Source organism: Xiphophorus maculatus, chromosome 8 (genome assembly GCF_002775205.1).
Source record: "Xiphophorus maculatus strain JP 163 A chromosome 8, X_maculatus-5.0-male, whole genome shotgun sequence".
Classification (NCBI taxonomy): domain Eukaryota; kingdom Metazoa; phylum Chordata; class Actinopteri; order Cyprinodontiformes; family Poeciliidae; genus Xiphophorus; species Xiphophorus maculatus.
The window spans coordinates 4,254,060-4,279,720 of NC_036450.1; the positions used below are offsets into that span (position 1 = coordinate 4,254,060).

Genomic DNA, 25,661 nt, shown 5'->3' on the forward strand with positions numbered 1-25,661 from the left:
ATTCCTATTCAACATTAAATTTACTGTCTTTGTCTAAAACTATTCAGTTTTTTATTTATTTATTTTAAAACATTTATTTCAAAACCATTTTCTTGTTTAGAATGTTCTCTATCTGTTTTACTTGCTATAATTCAATGGCATAATTTTGTTAGTTCATTGCAGAACTAAAGTGATTGCAGTTTCCCTTCACAGTTTCTCAATCTATGGTTCATGGACCCTTAGAGGGTCATTAGTGTTGGTCCTTCTGTTCAGGACTTAGAATTAACAGGAACAATTGAAAGAGTTTCTCTATTTATTGAGCATAAAAACTCTATTGAAGTCATTCTTTTCTCTCTAAAGAATTTCTAAATATGAACGGGGTTAGTAAGCCAGCAGTCTTCATTGTAGTGTGTGTGTGTGTGTGTGTGTGTGTGTGTGTGTGTGTAACTCATCTTAAATGTCTCCTTTCTCTTCTCTCTCTCCCTCCTGCTGTCGGCGTCGCTGCAGTGAAATCCTCCCCGTCTCTCTCCTCCGGCTCCCTGTCAGTCCAACTGGTTCTGGTCTTGGATCTCTGGCTGGTCCAGATCGTCCCTCAGTCAATGTCCATGTTGTCCACAGATGAAACAAGCATCACCAGTTCAGAGTGGTGCCTCTCACAGCTTTGAATCATGTTTATCTTTTCTTTCTCTGCGCTGATACTGGACAGCAGACCAGCGGAGGTTGTTAAAGCTCAGTCACACACAGTTTCAGTCCAAATGTCCAACAGGAGACCTGACAGTCGTCCCCTGAATGGAAATGTTTCATCAGTTCTCTGGTGTCAAAAATAAAAATCAGGATCAACAGACACTTCAGTGGCTGGAGGTGATGAAGGTTTTCTTCATCTTCCTGATCTTCTTGATCCACTGGATCTACTGGATCTACTTTCATCAGCTGGTGGTGTGAGAGGGACATCATCTGGTCCATGGAGGACAGGGTTGAGGAGTTGAGGTCAGAGGTCAGATGCACCGCAGCAAGGCTCAGACAGAGGAAAAAAAGAAGCAAATAGAAATCGATTTGGTTAATTTTGTTTTAGTCACTTATTATTCATCCTTTTAAGGAATAAAATCATTTACTTATTCAAACACACAAAAACATAAAACATATTAAGGCCTGTAATTTATTGACAAAAGATTTATGTTCAGTAATAGAAGCATTTCCATTTGTTTATCATTTTTCTGTCTTTCTCTTCGTTCTCTCTCTTTCATCCAAACTTTCCTCGTGTTTCTCCAGATGAACTAAACTCTTTGTTTCTGATTTCTTTGCCTCAGTTCACTTCCTCTGCTTCTAATTCTCTTTCTCTTCCTTTCAGAACGATCAGCTTCAATGAACCACCTGCAAGAAAAATGACACTTTTTATCCATTCATTCACACCATGCAGACTTTTTTCTGACTATTTCATTATTATATAGTGAAACAATTCACCCTGAGGAGGAGAAAAGACCCTGGAACCACTCAGGCCAATTCTTCTGAATAGGTGGGATTTCCTCTTTAGGCTGCAAACGTCTTCACAGAATCAAACCAATCAGCTTTGTGGTCGCTCTGCCTCTTAATCCTCTAAGAGGGTCTTTATTTCTGATAAACGTCTTTAGGATTCTCTGAAGGTTTGGTTCCCTGAATTTAGAAACCAAAACTCTAGTAAATACCTGCCTTATTCTCCGATAAGGACTTTAACTAGGACTCATCCTAGAACCTGTGGTTCCATCAAAACTCTATCAAGGTTTTTTCTTCAGCTTTCCAAGAAAACCAATAAAATCTCTGTAAGTTCTCAATTTCTTAGACAGACACCCTTACAGGAATCTTCAAGAAAATAATCGTTCACTTTTACAAAGATCTGTCTTCTCTTCTTCTCTTACTTTTCTTCTTTTTTAAATTATTTTCCTTTGTAATCTCTATTAATCTGGTCAATCTCAATCCTCAGGGAGAAAGGTTTATCAGATCCTTTACTATTTTAGATTCTGTCATTTAGAGTTTTTAAGTTCATTTATTACCTGAGTGAGAGTCTCACCAGATATCAGTGGATTGAGTTTGTTGATCTCAGCGTTGGAGCCGTGGAGCCGACCAGCAGCCCTCGTCTCTCTTTAATCCTAATCCAGGTTTGAGGCTGGAGCCGAGTGTCCAGGTTGGCACCAAGTTGTTGTGGAAGAAATTAATTTCCAAGCTCTGTTAGATGAAATCACTCAATCAGGTTTATCTGTATATTGTGCACAATACAGAGAGTTTGTAAGACAATCAATAATGAAGCAGTTCAGAGTGAAAAGCTCTAACAGGCAGAGTCAACATGCAGGTTTTATATCAAGGATAAGGATCCAAAACATGGAGAGACAGTCTGGTTCCCAAGCAGCTGCAGGAAAACAACTTCCTACCTTGTGTGTTGAACCCAAACAGGTTCTGTTGGTGAGATTCACAAGCATTTAATGTAACATGATCAGCAGATGTTAACTTAGAATAATATTCCCACCAAACAAACACACTTACTTTGTAATTTTATTTGTATATTTCTCCTTAGTGTGGCCCTAAAACTCTGTTATAGCAAATAAAACTGGACATAAATATATAATTTTCAACATATTATTAATCTAAAAATTACAATCTTTATATATGTGGAATACAAGATGTTAGCTTTGTTAGCTTATTTTGTTATGGTGATAATTATGATATAAATGGTGATTATCTTGACTGAGGCATGTTTGTTCCTCCATACATCAGTTTAAGTTTATATTAGTTTGCCAATAACATAATCAATAAATTAAACTAATGGTTGTTGCTTCAAAATAATAAGTCTAATCAGTTTGATTTGTTAAAAAGAGAAACAATTTTTAAAATACAAGATGGCGACTTTACTAAATTAACAGCAGAAGTGTTTGGTTTTATTATTATCACTATTAGTGGACAAAATTCCTGATGTTTCCAACTGATTTTAGATTTTAAAGTTCAGAACCTGAACATCACTGAATGGGAGGAGGGCAGATTTCCCAGCATTCAGTCTAAAGAAGCTCAGCTCTTCTCAGCTCTGAGACGTTTTCTGAATAAATCCCAGTCAGTGGAATCTGCAGACCTGCTCAGATCCAAACATCCCATTTTTCAGGAGTCACTGGTTTCATCTGTGTCATTGTTCCAGCTGCTGAGGTCAGAATCCAGCTGTGAAACCTGGAGGTTGAATGTTCAGGTTCTCTCCTCCCAAACATCCCCCCTCCCTCCAGCTGTGGAGAACAGCTGGAAAACAGCTGCATGTGTAAATAATGAGTCTGGAACAAGCTGCCACCTCTCTGCTGCTTGATCTGACTCTGACTTTAAATTCAGGTTGATGATTGAAATGAAATCAGGGTTTCAACCTGGATCAGCAGAACCTCCTCAGCTGATCCTGGTTTTAAACAGAGACTGTCCTCACTCTGCTCACCACACTAACATAATGATCAATGATTATATAGGAGCTTTAGGAATAATCTGCATTAGAACAATGTGTGGTTTTAGCTGCAGTACTGTGGTGATGTTAAGAATTATAGTTTAGTTTAATTTTTCTGATTATTTTCTGCTTGTAATTATATTCTGACCATTTACAGCAGCAGGAAGCAACCAGCTGTTCTTTTCTCTGGGCTCATTTCTCCTCATGACTCCATCATGAAACATTTTCATCAGAACTTCTCTCCTGTCTCATGAAGATTTATCAACCTGCCTCTGATTTCACTGCAGACCTTCTACTTCCTGGTTCTGCTGCTCTGATAGAAGAAACTACAATCCAGGTGAGCTGTCATATAATCACTTATGCAACATTTATAACACTTTGACTTTGAACTCATGTTGTTCAGGTCGGATAAAAGTCCAGTTCTGTTGTGTCTCTGTACAGGTGTGGCATTAGTCTGGTTCTCCTGCGGTTCTGTTGGGTCTCAGTCTGTTGTTCAGATGTTCGTCTTCAACTCTTTGGACAGTTTGAACAAACTGTAAGTCTGTTTTGTTTTCTACTTGAAGTTTATCTACAGAAACTTTTCTACTTGTTTCCGTTCTCTGACATTTAGAGAAAATGTTCCCTTTTAAATTCAGCTCAAAGTTTCATCTCTGCTGTTTGAAAGCTAATCTACAGGATTATTAAATTATTGATGAATTGGAATAAAAACATGATGAAAGTTGATGTTTCTATATTTTATTCTCTAAACAAAATCATTCATCATTTTATTTCCAGGAATCAAACTCCAGTCTCAGCCATTAATGTCAAACAGAACAGTTTCTTGCTGCTTTGTTTCAAATTGAAATATTATTCTTAAAATGTCTTTGATTCAGTAAATTATTAAACAGTTGAACTTTGATGGAGCAGATAATCCACTTCTTCAGGTCACACTTGTTGTAGAGTTTAATAATTAACTAACTAAAATACTTCCTGTTGTTCAGGTTGAATCAGTGAATGTAAATGTTGCTCCATGTCTCCATCTAGTGGACTGATAGTAGAAGTGCAGCAGCTGATGGCAGCTTCCTCTGCCTCTCTGCTGTCTGACTGCATTCACCTGACACTGATATGAAGCAGAGAAGAAGAGCCAATCAGAGGAGGAGCAGCTGATCTTTTTCCAGCTCTAATGATGTAAAGGATGATCAGAGTTGATGTGCAGATGAATGATGTGTGTTTCCTCTGCAGGTGAAGGTAGAAAGTGTGTGTGAGCTGATGTGAATTCAGCAGCATGGATCAGTGTGAGGACAGAGAGGAGGGAGTCCCTCCCTCTAAAACCACTCTGTGTGGGGAAGATGAGAGCCAGAGCAAAGGTCAGAGGTGAGGTCACCATCTCTAACTGTCCACAGCCCTTTTCACACAGCGTTCACTATATCAGGCCAGAACAGACGTGGTGATGAAGCTGCTGATGCTCCTCTTTGCTGATTAAGTTTTAATCATCATGTTTCTGTCAGGATCCATCAGAGACTCAAACCAGAACCAGAACCCAGCTGTGTGTCCTTTAAGAGCGACAGGTCAAAGCATGAGATCATTGACTTTAAATCTCCTGGATCTCCACCATCAGAGAGGTGAGCTGTTTCTAACTGCTGTAACTGTTCAGTTTATATCTGTTATTATGACCATCCGATATTAATTTAACACACAAACACAAAAGTCAGAAGTGAGTTTAATTTCTAGATTGATATTTGGATTGTTCTCTAAATCTAAATGTAATTTATTTTCCAGACAGAGTAATGCTGAAAGAAAAAGGCTTTTATGAATTAATTTTATGATTAAAGTTTCATCTCTGTGGTTCAAACATCATCCAACATAGTGGATTATTAACCATTTCTACAGTTAAGATAATAAATATCTCATGTGGATATCTTTCAGAACCAGATGGTCTCTAACTGACACCATAAATAAGCAACTGGGTCATTCTCTGAATTCGGTGCATTTTGTGTCTCACAGGTTTATCTCAAATATTTTCATATAATTCAACCAACATTTTTAAAGAAAAATCAAGTATTGGAAATATCCATGTGTCTTGGTAAGATAACATACAAATATATTTTAAAAATTATGTTTTGAAAGATTTGATGGGTTGTTGAAGCGTAGAGGTCAGCCAAATGAGCATGTCCCCACTGACCAATGTTAATTTTTCACTGAATATAAAACAAATGAAACTAACCAGTAACTGCAACTTATTTGTACCATTTTAAACATTTTTAGGTATACTTTAATCTACATAAAAGAAATATGAGAAAAATACATGAATTATTTATAAAATATCACTTTTTAATCATGTCCCTCCAGTTTTGTTTAACCCTGTAACAGCAGACCAATCCCTCCTTTTTATAAATAATGGTTCAGTCCAATTTCCTCAGCATCCTGGAAGTGACATCACTCAAGTTTTTTCCTGCTCACACTGTAAAGAGATTTAAGTGTTAATATAGTTTCTTACCGATATTTGATTACTTTTATCCAAACATCGTCATTGTCAAGCTCAACCTTTCAACACCTTTAGGCATGTAAATGATAATTATTGTTGTTTGGGAAAAAGTAAAGAATGGTCTTTGAAACATATTAATTCTTGTTTTCATCATATCATATGTTGCTCCATAACCCAGCTATTGTGGACTTATGGCAACTTTTAGTAAAAAATCTTCAACCCTGTTACAGTCTGGTCAACTGTTACAATGGGTTCAACCGTTACTTGATACATTGTTATGATTTTTTTTATAATAACAGCAAATATTAGACTAATATTTGTTGGACTGTTTGCAAAGTTTAAAGAATGATTCAAAAACATAAAAAAGCCTGATTTAATGTTTATTTTAAAGTATATTTTTATGAAAAGAGCTTTTACATCAAGTTGCCATATTTTACTTATCAGTCTAATTATTATGATTCAGAATCAAATAAGATATACATTAATATCAAGGGACAGGTCATCTAAAAGGAACTGGAAGAATTAGTTTAATTTTGTTACAGTTTTACTCATAGAGGAATGAAATTGTCCCGTTATGGGGTTGAATTTAAAGCAACTTAAGTAACAAAGAAATTCTTAATACTGTTTGGGATTTCATGAAGAAGGTGGGGAGACATATTTTCCTGGAGGTCTAAAGAGTCCTTCAATAGATGCAGTGATCAAAAACACAATTTATTGTGGTATATTTTTAAGTAATCTGAGACGCCAAAATGTACCAAATTCAGAGAATCACCCAATTACTGCTGATGAATAAAGGGGACAAAAATGACCCATAATGAACTCACTTTTCAATCAAGACACAGAAACTATCATGTTGACATGACCTTTGACCCACAAACATTTAACTGCAATTTCTTCTGTTTAGCATCAACTTAATTTTTCCAAATGAAACAGACTCATTTATTTAATCAAATATTAATATTAACACAGAAACACAAAGGCAGAAGTAAATTTCTGATAGGTTTTTTCTCGACCTACATAAAAGAGAACCACAAACAACGTTTATTAGTTTTCAACCAAGCTTTTGCAAAAGAGGGAAGACACAGAAAACTGCTTCTTCTAGCCTCTTATCGTGCGTTCCCACAATCTGCTGCAGCGCTTGGTTTTTTATTAACACAGGGAAGGAGTGAATGGGATGTGGGAGAGTGATCTTAACAGAAAAGGGCTATTCTGATAACAAGGAAGGAGGAAAACAGAAACTACATTCTACACACAGGCAGTTTCACAAGTAAGGAGTATTTCAGTAGAAAGGGAAACAGCTGCAGAAAACATGGTCAAGGTTAAGGGAAAAAGCAAGTTTTGTCTTTCACACAGTTTAACAAATTCCTCCTCTCTGGGGTGAGAACACTAAACCTTTAAATGAAAAACAATTTAGTAAAACTACTAGTGTAAGAATGATAACAAAACATTATTGTACCAATTTAATTTCTAGGTTTATATTTGGATTAGTCTCTAAGTCTGATTAAACACAGATTAATGCTGAAAGACAAAGAGGATCCCACATGGACACACACCCACATATCTCACACCTCCTCCATGTCCACATCACCTCAGATCTAGTCATCAGAACCTGATGGATGTCCCACACTGTCCTGAAGACCTGTGTGGACAGAGCCTTCACTTCCACTGTCCCCAAGCTGTGGGAAACTGTCTCCACCAGCATCAGATCTGCTGACACTGTGGACTGTTAGAAGTCCAACTTCAGTACCAACTTTTTGAAATGTCTACTGGGTGTTTCTGGTGTTACTGGTCTCCAATGTTGTAGTTAATCTTCCCTCTAACTTCTTTGTATTATTTTTATGTGATGCTCTGTTTTTCTGCTTTATGGAATTTTAATGTGAAACTCTTGGTGTTTCCATCTGTGAATACTGCTGGATGAATATTTCCTGACTTCCTAATTGTTCCTGGTTCCTCCACAGAGTGGACCAGCAGAGCTCAGAGGTTCCCAGTGGTCCGTCTGCCCAGCAGCAACAAACACATCTTCATGCTGTGTTTGACTCCATATATGTGGTCTGTACATGAACAAGAACTACTTTTCCATGAGTTCTGTTCAAAGTCACCTTCACGCTGCACTTTGTAGACCAGAGGACTGTCAGTCTGTCCAACATCCATCTGGTGTTTGGCTTATGATGTTTCCTTCATCTATTTTTCTGTTCCAGCTGTTGGAGGACAATATTGTCACTTTTGTGAAGAAAGAACTGAAAAAGATCCAGAAAGTTCTGAGTCCAAATGACCCAGAACATTCAGAGAGTGAGAGAGATGATGATGATGTGTTGGAAGGTGATGATGAAAAGCAGAGGAGGAGCAACAGAGAGGCAGTGATGAAGATCACACTGAACTTCCTGAGGAGGATGAAGCAGGAGGAGCTGGCTGACCATCTGCAGACCAGTAAGAGGATGTCTACAAAGGTTTAACCTGATGGATAAATCACATATATACTGAAATTTGAGGAGATGGAATCACATTAATGAAAAACATCTTCAGAAGTGATGCAATCAAATTCAGCAATGATTTTTTTCATATCTGATTTTTGTTATTGTGTTAATTTAGGATATTTTGCTCCAGTTTATCAACATCAACTTAAATCTGGTCTGAAGAAGAAGTTCCAGTCTGTGTTTGAGGGGATTGCTAAAGCAGGAAGTCCAACCCTTCTGAACCAGATCTACACAGAGCTCTACATCACAGAGGGAGGGACTGGAGAGGTCAATGATGAACATGAGGTCAGACAGATTGAAACAGCATCCAGGAAACCAGACAGACCAGAAACAACAATCAGACAAGAAGACATCTTTAAAGTCCCACCTGGAAGAGATCAACCAATCAGAACATTGATGACAAAGGGAGTGGCTGGCATTGGGAAAACAGTCCTAACACAGAAGTTCACTCTGGACTGGGCTGAAGACAAAGCCCACCAGAACATCCAGTTCATATTTCCATTCACGTTCAGAGAGCTGAATGTGCTGAAAGAGAAAAAGTTCAGCTTGGTGGAACTTGTTCATTATTTCTTTAGTGAAACCAAAGAAATCTGCAGCTTTGAACACTTCCAGGTTCTGTTCATCTTTGATGGACTGGATGAGAGTCGACTTCCTCTGGACTTCCACAACAAGGAGATCCTGACTGATGCTACAAAGTCCACCTCAGTGGATGTTCTGCTGACAAACCTCATCAGGGGGAAACTGCTTCCCTCTGCTCTCCTCTGGATAACCACACGACCTGCAGCAGCCAGTCAGATCCCTCCTCAGTGTGTTGGCATGGTAACAGAGGTCAGAGGGTTCAATGACCCACAGAAGGAGGAGTACTTCAGGAAGAGATTCAGAGATAAGCAGCAGGCCAGCAGGATCATCTCCCACATGAAGACATCACGAAGCCTCCACATCATGTGCCACATCCCAGTCTTCTGCTGGATCACTGCTACAGTTCTGGAGGATGTGTTGGAGACCAGAGAGGGAGGAGAGCTGCCCAGAACCCTGACTGAGATGTACATCCACTTCCTGGTGGTTCAGACCAAAGTGAAGAAGGTCAAGTATGATGGAGGAGCTGAAACAGATCCACACTGGAGTCCAGAGAGCAGGAAGATGATTGAGTCTCTGGGAAAACTGGCTTTTGATCAGCTGCAGAAAGGAAACCTGATCTTCTATGAATCAGACCTGACAGAGTGTGGCATCGATATCAGAGCAGTCTCAGTGTACTCAGGAGTGTTCACACAGATCTTTAAAGAGGAGAGAGGTCTGTACCAGGACAAGGTGTTCTGCTTCGTCCATCTGAGTGTTCAGGAGTTTCTGGCTGCTCTTCATGTTCATCGGACCTTCATCAACTCTGGTTCTGACGTGATGAATGAAACACAAAGATCTAAGAAATCTTCATTATTTAATAAATCTAAACTAAAATCTCTCCATCAGAGAGCTGTTGACCAGGCCTTACAAAGTCCAAATGGACACCTGGACTTGTTCCTCCGCTTCCTCCTGGGACTTTCACTGCAGACCAATCAGAGACTCCTACAAGGTCTGCTGACACAGACAGGAAGTAGCTCACAGACCAATCAGAAAACAGTTCAGTTCATCAAGGAGAAGATCAATGAGAATGTGTCTGCAGAGAAAAGCATCAATCTGTTCCACTGTCTGAATGAACTGAATGATCGTTCTCTAGTGGAGGAGATCCAACAGTCTCTGAGTTCAGGAAGTCTCTCCACAGATGAACTGTCTCCTGCTCAGTGGTCAGCTCTGGGTTTCATCTTAGTGTCATCAGGAAAATATCTGGATGTGTTTGACCTGAAGAAATATTCTGCTTCAGAGGAGGTTCTTCTGAGGCTGCTGCCAGTGGTTAAAGCCTCCAACAAAGCTCTGTAAGGTCACAGATTGTTACTGATTTTTTGATAGACAGAAATCTGCTAATTATGAGATAAACATAAAATCATGTTTCAGTTTATATATTAGTGCATTTTCTTTTCACAATGTCCCAATGTGGGTGGACACGCATAAGAGAAAGACTTTCTTTAGCAGCTTTAAAGAATGTTGAAAATTAAAGCAGCAAAGTTCATCTTTGTTAAAATTGAAATTGGATTAAATTTCTTAGTTGTGTAATTTTATAATTATCTTTCCAATCACCTTGTTTCCTGTATTTCTGTCCTTTAAGGTTGGATGCCCAACTATAAAATGAATCAGTTCACACCAAACACATGAGCATGTGTAAAATAAGATAATACCTTCCTTGTCTAAGAGAAACATTGTTGATTGGAAAAAAATTTAATTTTGTAGAATTGTTTAATAACAGATTTTTCTCTCTGTCTCCTCAGACTGAGTGACTGTAACCTCTCAGAGAGAAGCTTTGAAGCTCTGTCCTCAGTTCTCAGCTCCCAGTCCTCCAGTCTCAGAGAACTGGACCTGAGTAACAACAACCTGCAGGATTCAGGAGTGAAGCTTCTCTCTGCTGGACTGAAGAGTCCAAACTGCAACCTGGAAACTCTCAGGTAACTCTGGGCACTTGGCAAATTGCTGCATCTTATGTGCAAAAAGAAGCATTATTACAGATCCCAGCAGTTGCTTGGCTTTCTTATTTATTCCACATGTTACAAATCCATCCATCCATCCATCCACCAGCGATCAGTTCAGACCTTGGGTTCTACCTCAATGTTCTCATATTCTCATCATGTGATGAATTGTGTGTCTGCAGCTTATCAGGCTGTTTGGTCTCAGAGGAAGGCTGTGCTTCTCTGGCCTCAGCTCTGACCTTCAACCCCTCCCATCTGAAAGAGTTGGACCTGAGCTACAATCATCCAGGAGACTCAGGAGTGAAGCTGCTGTCGGCTGGACTGAAGGATCCAGACTGGAGACTGGAAGCTCTCAGGTATGGAGGAACCTGCTGCAGGAGCAGAGAAGGTCTGATAGAGGAGGAAGAGGGAGAAATGTCTTTAGTCAGTCTGCTGGGAAACATTTTTTCTCCAAAATCTGTTTATTGTCTTTTACATTCCAAAAGAGGCACAGACAAGTAACTCACACGTGCACAAAACCCCTAACAAAACCAAAAGAAAACACATTAACAACTTAAACATTCAAGGTGACAAACAGTTGATTACAGTGAGACAGAGTACTTTAAGTTTATTATCTCAGGGTGTATGTTGAGACTTAGTCCAAGAGATTTAATCTCAGTCCACAAGCTAGGTATGAGGTGATGGCAACTTCCTCCCTGGTTCTAGGCATCCCGACAACAGATTTCCAGGACCTGGCTGTACTATATTTGTCCTGCACCAAACAGTAAATTATGGACTTTTGATCAACCTTGCTTATTTGAGTTTGAGTGGGAAAAATCCCTAAGATACACAACCAGGACAGGGATTAAGTTTGGTACCGACGATAAGTGAAATTTTATCCAAAACCTCCTTCCAAATATTCTGAATCTCAGGACTTTCCCAAAGGCAGTGAATCAATTTGTCTTTATCTCCACATTTAGCACATGTATCCAGAATGTTGGAATTAAATTTATTTAGTAATGTTGGAGTAACATATGTTCTCATCAACCATTTGTATTGGATTAACTTAAATTGAGTATTAATAGATTGTGTCTGTGCCTTCAGACAGGCCCTCTGCCATTCCTCTACTGATATATTACATTTCAAGTCTTCACACCAGGCCAGTCTTTTGTGTTGTGAGGATGTCTGGGATTCTGTCTCTGATGATGTTATAAAAGCAGGATATTAGGTCCTTCTTCAAATGGTAATTTGTTGCCAGTTCTTCTATAGAAGTAAGACTAGGTAATGTTAGAGACCTTTGAGTACCCAGGACAAAACTTCTGATTTGCATAAACTTAAAAAAATGTTTAGTTGGAATGTCAAATTTTTGTTTAAAATCTTCAAAACTCATCATAATCCTTTTATCAAATAAATCTGAAATTTTGCATAAACCTTTAGCAAACCATGTTTTAAAACCCATGTCTTTCCTACCTGGTTCAAATGTCATGTTGCCCCAGATCGGGGAGAATTGGGATAGTGTTGGTATTTCATTTTGAATTTATGTACATCATACCATACTCGGATAGTGTTTTTAACAAATGGGTTGGAAGTATTTTTTAATAACTCTTTGCATTTCCATGAGTATAGATATGAATTTAGGGATAAAGGAGTGGTATTTATATTTTCTATATTTACCCACGACAGATCAGTTGCTGAAAACCAGCAGGATCCACTAGAGAGCTGAGCAGCCCAATAATACCACTTGAAATTTGGCACACCTAGCCCTCCTCTGTCATATGGAAGATATAATAATGATAAACATAATCTGGCTCGTCTGCTGTTCCAAATGAAGTTATTTAGGATGGTTTGACTTTTTGTAAAAAAACTGTTGGGAGGATTAAGAGGGATAGCCTGGAAAAAATATAGGAATTTAGAGAGAACGTTGATTTTGAGAATATTTATACGGCCAATCATAGATATAGGTAAGGTAGACCAGCTATCAAGTGATTCCATTATTGAATTAACCACCGGCGTGTAATTTGCCCGAACCAGATCATCTATGTTTGGAGTAATTTTTATGCCTAAGTAAGTAAGGCTGTCTTTTGCCACCTGAAATGTTGTGTGAATTGGAGGATTGTTTCTTTCTGCCTGATATAAAAATAGGATGACGGATTTAGATTCGTTAAGTTTATAACCGGAAATATAACTAAACTCATTGATAGTTTTAAGTAGTTGGGGGATTGAGCAATTTAGATTGGACAACATTAAATCATTGGCAAATAGTCCAATTTTAGATTTAATCATTTTTATTCTGACACCATGTATGTTTTGATTTTTCCTTATGGCAATAGCCAGTGGCTCAATTCCCAGCACAAAGAGGAGGGTGAGAGGGGACAGCCTTGACGTGTCCCCTACCTAGATTAAATGATTTAGATACAATGTTATTAGTTATAACTGAGGCAGAGGGTTTATTACAAAGTATTTTAATCCAGTTTATGAAATAACTACCAAAACCGAATTGAGAGAGAACTTTGTAGAGATAATTATGTTCCACTCTATCCAATGCTTTTTCTGCATCAAGTGAAAGCAAAGCTGTATCAGGATGTTCATATTTAGCATGAATTATATTCAGAACATGACGGATACCGGTTTTTTGGGGAAAAAATATTTTTCCTGCATTCTTTGGGAGCTTAGTTGTCCCTAGTTACATATCAATCATAAAATCAGACCCTGACGCCTCCCGGAACCAGATTTGGGTTTGTTGCCTCAGGGCAACATTGTGCTACAAGGGGGCTAAAACACCAAGGTTTTCTACAGTGATTATGAGAAATTAAATACAAATCAAACAAAAACTATATTCATAAAAAAAAAAAAAATTGTTGACAAAAATAAATCAGACATGGTTCCAATTCACCAAATATAAAATAAACAAACTTTCATTACCGAATGGTACATTCGTTAATGAAAACTACTAAACTACTAAAATGAGCATTTGTGTGTTTGTACGTGTATGTTTGGCAGAGTTAGACTCACTAAGGATGTTGCCATCAGTTTTTTTCCCTATTATGTGTAAAACATCAGGTAGGAATTGCTTGCTGATGTGAAAAAGAGTGTATATCACATTTCTGGTACTTGATTATTGACATACTTGTGAATCACCATCTGTTTATCTGATTATCCATGGGTTGTAGCGACCAGATTCACATCAGTGACTGGAGTTAGGACTGCAGGTTCTCTTTTAAAGAGTTTGTAATTCTGATTCCTTTGTAGAATTTGAGCCAAGCAAAGGACAACATGTCCACCAGCTCCCATGTCTGGTAGATTTGGTGATGGCACGACTCGCCCTGTGTAAGTTTTAAAGTTGTAAGGAACACAATCTGCACCAGCCATATGAAGTACCCTGCAGCCCCATATTTTTGGTTTTGGCAGATATTGCTTCAGTCTTTGCCTGCCTTGGAATAGGGCCATTTATTCATTAATGACCAGCTTATTGCCCTTTTGGACTGAAGTTAGTTTTGAGGATAAACAAACAATGAAATAATGGTGGTAGAGTGGATCCTCTTGTTGTCATCGAGAATGACCCCAGCTTATGAACCACGCACTTTTTGTCCATGAAATGAGCTTGCATCCATCTCCTGTTGCTGTTAGTCAATAATACAGTTAAAAAATTGGCTGTGATAATTATTTTGTAATCAACTGCATATCAACGCACTAGAATAATATTGTCTGAACAAAATGACCCCTACTGCGCAATGTTGCCCTGAGGCAACAAACAACAAAACACAGTTTTAGCATATAAATTATATTAAAAAATTTATTTAAATGACCTACAATGCTTCTTTACATACTCAGAGACATGTAAATATTTTTTGTTAGAGTTACCCAAAATTTAACCATGAAGAAAAGTGATCTGTAACTTACAAGTAGGAGGCAAGGTGTACCATGCATCTCTGCTCAATAAAAAGCAGGTGACCTTCCAAGTAAAAGGTCACCTGGACCTCAATACCTCTTTTATTTGGACAAAAATATGTCTGGTGGCACTTTAAATCACGCCCCCCAAAAAATAAAATAAAGGAGGAACGTGAGGTATAGATATGTGGTTTGTTGCCTGTGGGCAACACCATGCCATAGAGGGTTAGCATGAATTATATTCAGAACATGACGGATACCGTGGTGAACTTGCTGCCCCTTTATGAATCCGTTCTGATCAGGGTCAGAAAGGGATGGTAAAAATTTCTCAAGCCTGATTGCTAGAACTTTAGATATTATTTTGGCATCAGAGTTTATAAGTGAGATTAGTCAGAAAAATTCACATCTAGTGGGAGATTTCCCAGGTTTAGGTAGAACTGTTATGATCGCATTTCACAAGGAAGGAGGTAATTCTTTAATGGTATAACTTTCTAATAGCATATTATACAGGGGCTGCAATAATTTGTTTTTAAATATTTTATATAGGTCCAAAGGAATCCCATCTGGACCAGGTGATTTTCCTGATTTTAATTTATCTATTGCATTTGAGAGTTCATCTATAGATGTTGGCATATCCAGTTCTGATTTAGCTGTTTCACTAAGTGTGGGGATGTTTACACAATTAAGAAAGGAGTCAAGTGATGCTTGTGGTTTGTGCCCTTTAGACGTATATAATTTTGAGTAATAATCTTTAAAGAGATCATTAATTTTTTGAGGATCAGTAGTGTTTTCATTTGCAGTTATAATTTCATTTATTGCCCTCTCATTCTGCAAAGCTTTAATGAGCCACACTAGAAGTTTTCCTGCCTTCTCTCCCTGATGGTAGTAGGATTGTTTCAATCTGAATATCTCTGATGAAGCTTTGTTAGTAGATAGTTTGTCATATTTTGCTCTCAATATTAGCAGTTCTTGTTGCTTTTCTTTAGAACCCTTTAGATTTATCTCCAGCTCAGTCTCTTTTATTTGTTCTTCAAGTTTTAGCATCTCCATGTTATTTTATTAGCTTTATTTTTTGTGTACATTATCATCTGACCCCATATAAAAGCCTTAAAGGTTTCCCATCTAATAGATGCTGTAGCCTCAGATTTATTAAGGCTGAAGTAATCATCAATATTTATCTCAATATAATTCAGAAATGTGGGTATTTGCAACCAGTGGGGTTTTAATCACCAAATAGGATTATGTCTAAACGCAATTAAGGGTGAAAATTTAAGCATGCATAGTGAGTGTTTGGAGATCAATATGCTTTTGTAGGCACAACTCTTAATTCTGGTAACCAAGGAGTTTGAAATTAGGAAATAATCTATACAGCTATAGCTATTATGGGTAGTTGAGTGGCAAGAATATTCTTTCTTTGTTGGATTCTGTGCTCTCCATATATCTCTTAAGTTTAGTTCAGACATAAAATGTTGTATAACCCGTCTACTTTTAGGGTGGGACAAATCTAAACCCGATGATCGGTCGAGATTAGGATCTAAAGTACAGTTAAAATCTCCACCAAAGATCACATCACCGTGTAAAGCTGAAATAGAGAGAAACAAATTATTGGAGAAATCAATAATTATATTGATCTATATTGATCCATCTATATTAGGACCATAAAGGTTAACCAAAATTAAGTTCTGGTTCATCAGTGAGGCTAGGATTATTATGAATCTCCCAGCAGGATCTATGATGGTCCTTTTTATACATATAGGTAAAGATTTATGAAGAAGAATTGCCACGCCCCCAGCATGTGGAGAAAATGAGCTGGAAAATACTTGACCTGTCCATCTTCTTCTTAGACGTGCAACTTGGTTTGTAAGTAAATGTGTTTCTTGGATAAAAACCACTTTTGGATGATATTGTTTAAGTCTATTCATGACTTTTTTGAGTTTGATCAATTTCCTAAGGCCTCTTACATTCCAGGAGATCACATCAACAATGGACTCAGTTCTCATCTGCTTAATGTCCATTTATCAGCTCTTTCTGTTTTTTGTCTCAACTGTAGGAACTTGAAATTTACAACTTGAAGAACATTGCACCTTGAGAACACTGAACATTTACAAACACAAAAGACTTTCCTGAGATTTCCCACCAGTGGGAATCTCCACCTCCCCTTCCCCTCTATTCTGTGACTTGGCTTTGCTACTGATCCCAGAACAACAGGAGCAGAAAAAACGTTTACTTAAACAACTCGCACCTCAACCTTAAACTGCGAACCCCGACCATGGTATCTAAAACTTGTTCCCCACCGCTAAGAGGGAGAGACTTAGTGGAAATGTGTATTGTCCAGGATCACCGATCAATTGGAGTATTGATCCTTATTAAACCTCGCTGGCGCCATCTAGCGTGTAAATGTGGTTACCCGTCAGTTTGTTTTGTTTCCCGTATAAATTTCTCCACCTCCGTTGGCGTGTGGAAGAGGAAGCTTTTACCGCGGTGGAAAATCCTCATCTTTGCTGGGAATATCAGTCCAAAGTTTATATTCAGATTACGGAGTTGTTGTTTCACCCGGTCGTTTTGTTTCCGTTGTTTCACCACATCCGCGGATAGCAGGGAAGAACATCACATGGCCGCCGTTGTACATCACCTTTCCTTTCAGACGGGCTGCAGTCATCACCCTCATCTTGTCTTGATAGTTTAGTTATTTCACGATGATCACGCGTGGCGGGCGGCCTGGAGCTCTCTGGCCCTGCAGCCTGTGGGCCCGCTCGATAATGGGGGGGATGGAAACGCGTCCCGCCCCAGGACCTCCATCAGCCAGGTCTGCAGAAAAGCAGCGATGTCCCCTTGCTCTGTCTTCTCGGGTAAACCCACGAGTCTCAGGTTGGATCTTCTGTTTTCAAGCTCGTCCACCTTCAAAGCGAGATCCTGGGTTTTCTTTTGTATGGTCGCTTCTTTTACTCGGCATCTTGGCAGGTTGAATTGAATCCCAGGGAGTTTGCTCGTACGGAAAATATCTTAGCAGTGGTCTAGATATCTAAATGCAGGATATATTGGTCGGAGCTCAGAGCCCAGCAGCTGCTCAGTAAGACGCCATAACCGGAAGTCCCTGCTGGGAAACATTTAGTTTGAAGCTAAATAGTTAGCTTGTTGCTCAAAGGAACAGCTTTTGTCAGTTGCTGCTCAGTTTTCCATCTCTGTATCCAACAGTTAAAAAGTGAAAGATGAAATCTGAGATTCTCTCTGCTTTGCTTGAAGCTGGTGTTTCCCTCAAACCAGCTCTGATGCTGTTATTCAGCCTAGATTTCCACTGGACTCTTTCTGTTAAAACTGACACTGGATTCATTTAGTTCATGGTGGATTGTAATATTTCTCTTGCCAGCCTCCTTGTTGTCTGTTGTTCAATCCTTCAAGACAGGAGAACCATCTACAAAATGATCCACTTCACAATAAAGGTCAACATAAAAATATGTGAAGTAAAAAGTCATTTCAATCTTTCCAAGAAGAAAATTCATGACTGGAAATAAAGAAATAAATATTTCTGATTTGCTGAATAACAGATTTTCCTCTCTGTCTCCTCAGACTGAGTGTCTGTAACCTCTCAGAGAGAAGCTGTGAAGCTCTGTCCTCAGTTCTCAGCTCCCAGTCCTCCAGTCTCAGAGAACTGGACCTGAGTAACAACAACCTGCAGGATTCAGGAGTGAAACTTCTCTCTGCTGGACTGAAGAGTCCAAACTGCAACCTGGAAACTCTCAGGTAACTCTGGGCACTTGATAAATTGCTGCATCTTAGGAGCAAAAAGAAACATTATTACAGATCCATCCATCCATCCATCAGTTCAGTCCTTGGGTTCTACCTGAATGTTCTCATGTTCTCATCCTGTGATGAATTGTGTGTCTGCAGCTTATCAGGCTGTTTGGTCTCAAAGAAAGGCTGTGCTTCTCTGGCCTCAGCTCTGACCTCCAACCCCTCCCATCTGAAAGAGTTGGACCTGAGCTACAATCATCCAGGAGACTCAGGAGTGAAGCTGCTGTCGGCTGGACTGAAGGATCCACACTGGAGACTGGAAGCTCTCAGGTATGGAGGAACCTGCTGCAGGAGCAGAGAAGGTCTGATAGAGGAAGAAGAGGGAAAAATGTCTTTAGTCAGTCTGCTGGGAAACATTTAGTTTCAAGCTGAAACTGTGAGCAACAAATCATCATCATTAACAAATAAAAGCTTTAAAAGTTAAGCTGCTAAACGCTGTCCGAGTTTTGGGTGTTAAACTGATTTACGTTAGAGAAGTTTTATGTAATCTTACCAAGCTTCTAGTTTAAATCGACTGCAATAAATAAAACAATTAAATAGTTGTAAGCAGCTGAACTGGCAGTAACATTGATTACTGCGGTCGGGGCGCATGGAGCGCAGCGTCTCCTGCCATGAATGTCCCAGTAACGTTAAACTCCTCCACATCCTGGTTACTGAATTAATGTGAATAATCTCCATCTCATATTTACATTTACAGTCATATTCAATAAATTAGAATATTGGTTCCCATGAGGCTCGTTTGTCAGGTTTTAAAACAACTTCAGCAGATATTAAACATCTTTTTCATGCTTTCTTACTTTTACTCAAGTAAAAATGTTAAAGTGGTTCTTTTACTAGAGAACATTTTTGTCTGTTTATTTGTACTTTTACTTCAGTACATTGTTTGAGTTCTTTCTCCACCTCTGGTGAACAGCCAGTAGGTGGCGCTAGAGTCAGGAGGAGGCAGCCTGGAGAAAAGGCTGTTCCTCCCTCATCTGTTTCCAAGCAGTCAGAGTGTAGAAGTTGAGAGCTGGAGAAGTTTCCTCCTGTTGCTGCAGCAGCAGAGATGTTCTGCTTCATGGACTAAATCAGGTTGGAAAGAGGAGAGATCTTTACTGAGCTGCTGGATAAAAGCTTCTGAAACATTTCAACTCTTTCTGGAAACTAATGAGACATAAAAACAATGGATGTTTTTACCATCCAGACCTTTAGAACCAGTTCAGGTCAATAATTCAGTTGTTTCTGAGGAAGATGAACAGATTTGATGTGAAATGATGAAATTCTTCATTTCTATCTGATGTTCCAGCAGATCTGTAGAAAATGGAGCTGCAGCTCTCAGATATTTCAGTTGTCATGAGGACAATGTGTGTCTGAGAGACATGTAATGTCCATGTTTGCTGCTGAAAGAGACTGATGGTCTGACCCCCCTCCTCCTTTCAGGGTGGAGCCTGCTGGAGTCCCATTCTTGACACCAGGTCTGAGGAAGTGTAAGTGTGTTTTTCATCTGATTCATGACAACAAAGCAGCTCACATTCAACCATCTTCAAACTGTCACATCACTTATTCAGGAGTCATCATCAAAGTGTCAATAAATGATCAATAACTGCAGCTGGATTGTGTTTGTTCTCTCCATCAGATTCCTGTCAACTCACCATCGACACAAACACAATGTACAGAAACCTCAAACTGTCTGAAGACAACAGGAAGGTGACACTTGTGAAGGAGCTTCAGTCATATCCTGATCGTCCAGACAGATTTGACTTTCCTCAGCTGCTGTGTAGAACTGGTCTGACTGGTCGCTGTTACTGGGAGGTTGAGTGGAGAGGAGAAGTTTATATATCAGTGAGTTACAGAAGAATCAGGAGGAAAGGAAACAGTGGAGACTGTTGGTTTGGAGGGAATGATCATTCCTGGAGTCTGAGCTGCTCTGATGTTGATGGTTACTCTGTCTGGCACAATAAGATAAAAACTCTTCTCTCCTCCTCCTCTGTCTCTAACAGAGTAGCAGTGTATGTGGACTGTCCTGCTGGCATTCTGTCCTTCTACAGAGTTTCCTCTGACTCACTGATCCTCCTCCACACCTTCAACACCACATTCACTGAACCTCTGATTCCTGGATTTTGGTTCTGTTTTTATGGTTCCTCTTCAGTGTTTCTGTGCTGAGTTGAGTCTAAAGAGTCTAAAGATTTTCATCCTGTCAGAGAAACTCTCTCACTGTTGAACAGATAGTTCAGTCTCTTCAATCTATTTCTTGGTGAAACAATTCTGATTGAGTCCTTGGAAACTTTTTCTTCTTCCAGTCCTTTAAATATGGAAGCTGGGATTATTCCAGGATTATTCCAGGATTATTCCAGGATCCTCATGTTTTTCTGTCTGTTTCCAGTCAAAGCTTCACACTGAATATCAAGATGTTGTTTCTCTTATTTTTCCTTTCATTCATCAGATTTCATTGAAATGTTGATCAGTTTTTCTCAATCACTGATCATTTTCTGTTTCTATCGGCTCCTATTTTTCTCAACATGTCAGATTTGAATATTAAATCTTCCTTTTGTAAATTTGCTGCAGTTTTTCTTCATGTGTTTTAAATAAAAACATTTTTTTTCTGCATTTGGTTCTTTGCTGCTCAGAGTTTAAAAATAGATGGAAAAAACTTTGTAAATATATTGTAACAAGTGATTTAATTATCTGTTTTTGTATCTTTTAATGTATAAAACTGTATAAAAAAGGTGTAAATGGTTAAACATCTTCAGAATGAGCCAATTTTTAACCTGATTAATCATCACAATAATTCTTTGTTGGACCATCGCTACGCGGTACTGAGGAGGAAACTTTAAAAAAGTTTTAATGTAACTTTCTCTATGTCCTAACATGAGATAATCTGAGAGAACAAATGGAGTTCCTCTGCCTCCTCCCTGTGTTCTGCTGAATTACTCTACTGGGTCAGAAACAAGCCATCAGAACCAGAACAATCAGCCATGAGCCTGCAAGTATTGGACATGTTTTTGTCTAAATGAGGTGATTTTATGGCTCCATTTTGCCAGATCACATAGTAGCATTTCTACCTAAAGCCAAACATTAACAGCCAATCCATGTAATCGGTATCTGTGATCGGCAGTGATCGGACCTCATGGTGATCAGAACCGGCAGGAAATACCCTGATGGGAGCGTCTCTACCCAGGAGTAATATGATGGTTTAGAAGTTCATTGAAATCTTTTCCGTTTTGAAAGAAGCTCACATTTGGGGAACTTGTGAATGATTACATTATTTATCATACTTGGTTCTGCTTAAAATAATTCAATTCAACTGAATTATTCTATTGTCATTATTGTTCTTACATTTGGGAGATTGAACATTTCTGTTTTGATTAAGTTTTTAAAATAAAACTTTAAAAAGTTCAGAAAATAAAATCAATCTACTGAACATTCTGATTTTATGAGGATCTGTTTGAAATGTTTGTTACAAAGTTGATTACTGTATTAATTTTGATGTGAATTAAATTGGTGTGTTTAATTTGTGTTTTTTGTAATGTACTGTTACTGGATGTAATACTATTTTTATTTTTTAAAGGATTTTGACCCGTTTACTGGCCGACATTTATTCTATAAATCATTTGGTGACCAATTAAAAAGTAAATGTATTGAACTAAAAATGGAATATCTAATTTCTGGAGCAGAAATATTAATCACTAATACAGTTTCCTCAAGTGACTGGAGTTTATTTATTTTTAACACAGTTTGATGAAATGGTGAAGAAAAATATAAGACAATTATAAATGGAACTGGTTCATTTTTGGGGAAAAACTGTCATAATTGTCAGAAAAATACAAAGAAAATTAAAAACTTTGTTTTTAAACACCTTCAGTAAAATTAAACTTATAAAAAAATGTTTAATAAATGATGGAAAATACTTTATTTTAAGATAAATCACGGTCGCACCACATGACATTTTTAAGACCACAGCCGAATCATATTGATAAAAAACCTCTGAAAACGTCTCATTTTAATTTTTAATTATAATTTCTGTTTGCACAACATTTCAAACGTTCTAATAATTGCAATGGATAAACATATTTTTAAATGTTTAATTTCCCCTGATGGAAATCCTGATACGTCAACGACCCTGAAACAGACGTTCCTCCAAAATCTCAGTGATTTCCTTTTCTTTCAGTCTTGCATCCACATCAGCAGAAAGAGGTTTTGAAAGCACTGAAATATCATCAGTAGCAATAATTTCAGCATTTAAAAGCTCAAATCTGACTTCATCTAGTTGAGTATCAAGTCCTTGAATGGGAGGTTTTAGACTCCTGGGTAGTTTGAGCAGTGAATGTAACAAACAGCCATTGATAGAAAAAGCTGCTGTTCCTGTAAATGAAGTCAACATGACAGTTTGATTTGATATGTCAGCCTCCTCTCCATCAGTAGAAGAGGCTACTGATGGATCTGATGATCCAGAGCAGTGCTTGCTTCAGAGTCAATACATTTAATCAGGTGGGATTTTCCACTTCCTGCTCCACCGTTGACATAGAAGTAAAATGGATGAGGGTTCAAAGCACAGAAACACTGAATACACCAGTCTCTTACTGCACAGTTTGGTGTCTCCATTGGTGGATTGATGGGAAAACTGAGAGCATCAATTTACTGGACTGAACTGGAGATTGATAAAACACGGAGTGGAGTTTTCTTCTGTGCATTTTTGTGCCATAAATGGATTGGAAACCAAATCTGGAAAGAGTTTGACTGGAAAGTAAAAACCAGATTTAATAGAACTCCATTAAAAAGTTTCATTTCCAGGATTCCATCCACAGATAGATGTTGGAGGAATTTGTGGAATGGTCGGTCATCACACACGTCTTCTGGGACTGACCACAAATAAAGACCTTCTGGGAGGAAATGAAACAGGAGATTGAGGACATTCTAAGGACAGATCTCCCCATGGAGCCTCTTCTATTTCTGCTGGACATAAACACCAAGGATTTACTCACTAAAGATCAATGTTACATATTGTTGCACCTTCTGCTACTAGTAGCAAGAAAGACAATTACACTAAACTGGATTAAATCCTGTTCACCAACTGTTGCTGAGTGGAGAAAAACTGGAACATGACAACATGATGGAGCGTCTGACTGAACAACTAGACATGAAAATAGATCATTAAATATGTAGTTTAGAAAATAAATATTGGATTTGAAAATTAAATGTTTAGTTGGGAAAATACATTTTCACATTTTTTCTCTATGACATGATGAATAAACTAAAATACTGTTCTTATTTAATTAAGAATAATTAATTAATATTTTTTTTACATACTTACCAGTTTTTTAGTGTTTTTCTTTTATTTTTAAAGGTTAATCTTTTTTAAATATGTTTTGTACACCAATGTTAAATTTCTGGAAAGTCTAATATTTATTATAAACTAACAGCTGCCATCATAGGTGGGTTTAGAACCCAGATGTGATTCTCTAATGACGTATCACATATATATTAATATATTGAAATATAGTTCAATATATTTTTAGTAAGTAACTGTGCAATAAACTACACAAGTAAGAGTAACAAAGTATTTGGTGAAATGGCTTTTTTTAACTACTGTTGTACTGATCATAATGTGCAATGTAATATTACCCATTTATTTCAGCAGACATGAATAAAAATGAAGTTATGTGCACTGTTAGGTATTTTAAAACCAAAAATGAAAAATATTAATACAAGACAACAAATGAAGGTCTGAAGAAACCAAACATAAACATTTATCTGTGTATCATGTTTTATTTTTTATGGATTAAAATGTGTTCTTCATTCAGTTAAGTTACTCGCATTAAGTTGCATATCAACAACATTTACTCAAGAGTTTTACATATGGAAAAATTGTCGTAATTTGTTTTTTGTCAAAAGTTACAGAGTAATTGAGTAAATATTTAATTAGTTAATACCTGCCCTTGGCTGTTTGAGCAATATCACTTTTACAGTTTCTAATAATTTTTGCAGAATATATATTTGTTATGTGTAAGCCATTGTGACTTGTATAATTAATTGTTAAATCCTACAAAACAGTAACAATAATGTTAAAAAATCTACAGTGATTAATTTCAAACATGCCTTTTTTTCTACCAATCATTTGTATATTTCCTGATGTGTAATAACCTTTTTTTAATGTTAGTAGCTATTACGTTGTGTCCTCGCTCTATTTTGAGTGGGAATTAACCATGTCTCGTTTAAACTTATCTGCAAAGTATAAAGATGTTGTTTTTTAATTGTATTAATTTCTTTTTGATCCTGCAGGATTCCATATATTCAGATGTGGCCTACCCTGGAGAGACACATCTCACTTTCATTGCCCGAACTGTTTTTCAGCCATTGACAGAAGGGACAGGTTTGTTAATCATTTGGTTACAGGCATTGACTTTCAATATGGTGTCCAGCTGTGCATCAGCCCAGCCACCTGTCCAGCCAGCAGCTACCAACAGGAAACAGGAAACAGTCATGTAGTCCACACCTGGTTTCCACCTCTTTCCCTTGACCCAGCACTACACCTACCAGTACATATTTTTGCTTTGGATGTCAGATTCACCACAATATATTAATTTTGTGATTTAATTGGAAGCTGCAGGCACAAGATCTGGACTGGGTTCTGATTCCTGTGTGGCGTCCTGGACATTGGACACTATGCGTTAGTACAATACTTATTTACATATTTACTGCATTTCTTGACACTTGTCTAATTCATTTATTACTCTGCGGTAGTGTTCATCATCAGTGTGACATATTTTTTCAGATTCTGAAACCTAAGCAAAGGGAGATTTTCTTCCTTGATTCTATCAGTGGCTTCACAGATGAAAACCACATCAACACATTAAGGTTTTATAGGAATGAGTTTGAAAGTGGCATGTGTTCAGCATGTTGTTCCGTTGTTCCACAGAGGCAAAGGTTGAGCATTAATCTTCATATTTATGTAAGAGTAAATATCCAAATTGAATTTGTGGATAACGTTTTAATGCCTGAAATCCAATAGGACATACATTTTCTAAGCAGTCTTGTTTCTTTTTAAACAAGACATGGGTTAAAGCTGGACCATCAAGAGACTGTTCTGTCTCACATCTGTCTTTCATTCTCAT

General features: G+C 37.9%; 1 protein-coding gene across 1 annotated transcript; it reads left to right on the forward strand.

Annotated features, from left to right (window-relative positions):
• Positions 1-4,742: 4,742 nt before the first annotated feature.
• LOC111609432 (NLR family CARD domain-containing protein 3-like) lies at positions 4,743-20,903 on the forward strand (the record flags this gene model as incomplete). Its single annotated transcript, XM_023337895.1, has 9 exons — positions 4,743-4,774; positions 4,909-5,022; positions 7,844-7,934; positions 8,084-8,312; positions 8,475-10,266; positions 10,717-10,890; positions 11,094-11,267; positions 19,990-20,036; positions 20,186-20,903. Coding segments are annotated over 9 exons (3,180 nt in total), but the record flags the coding sequence as incomplete, so codon positions are not given.
• Between the last annotated feature and the right edge of the window lie 4,758 nt (positions 20,904-25,661).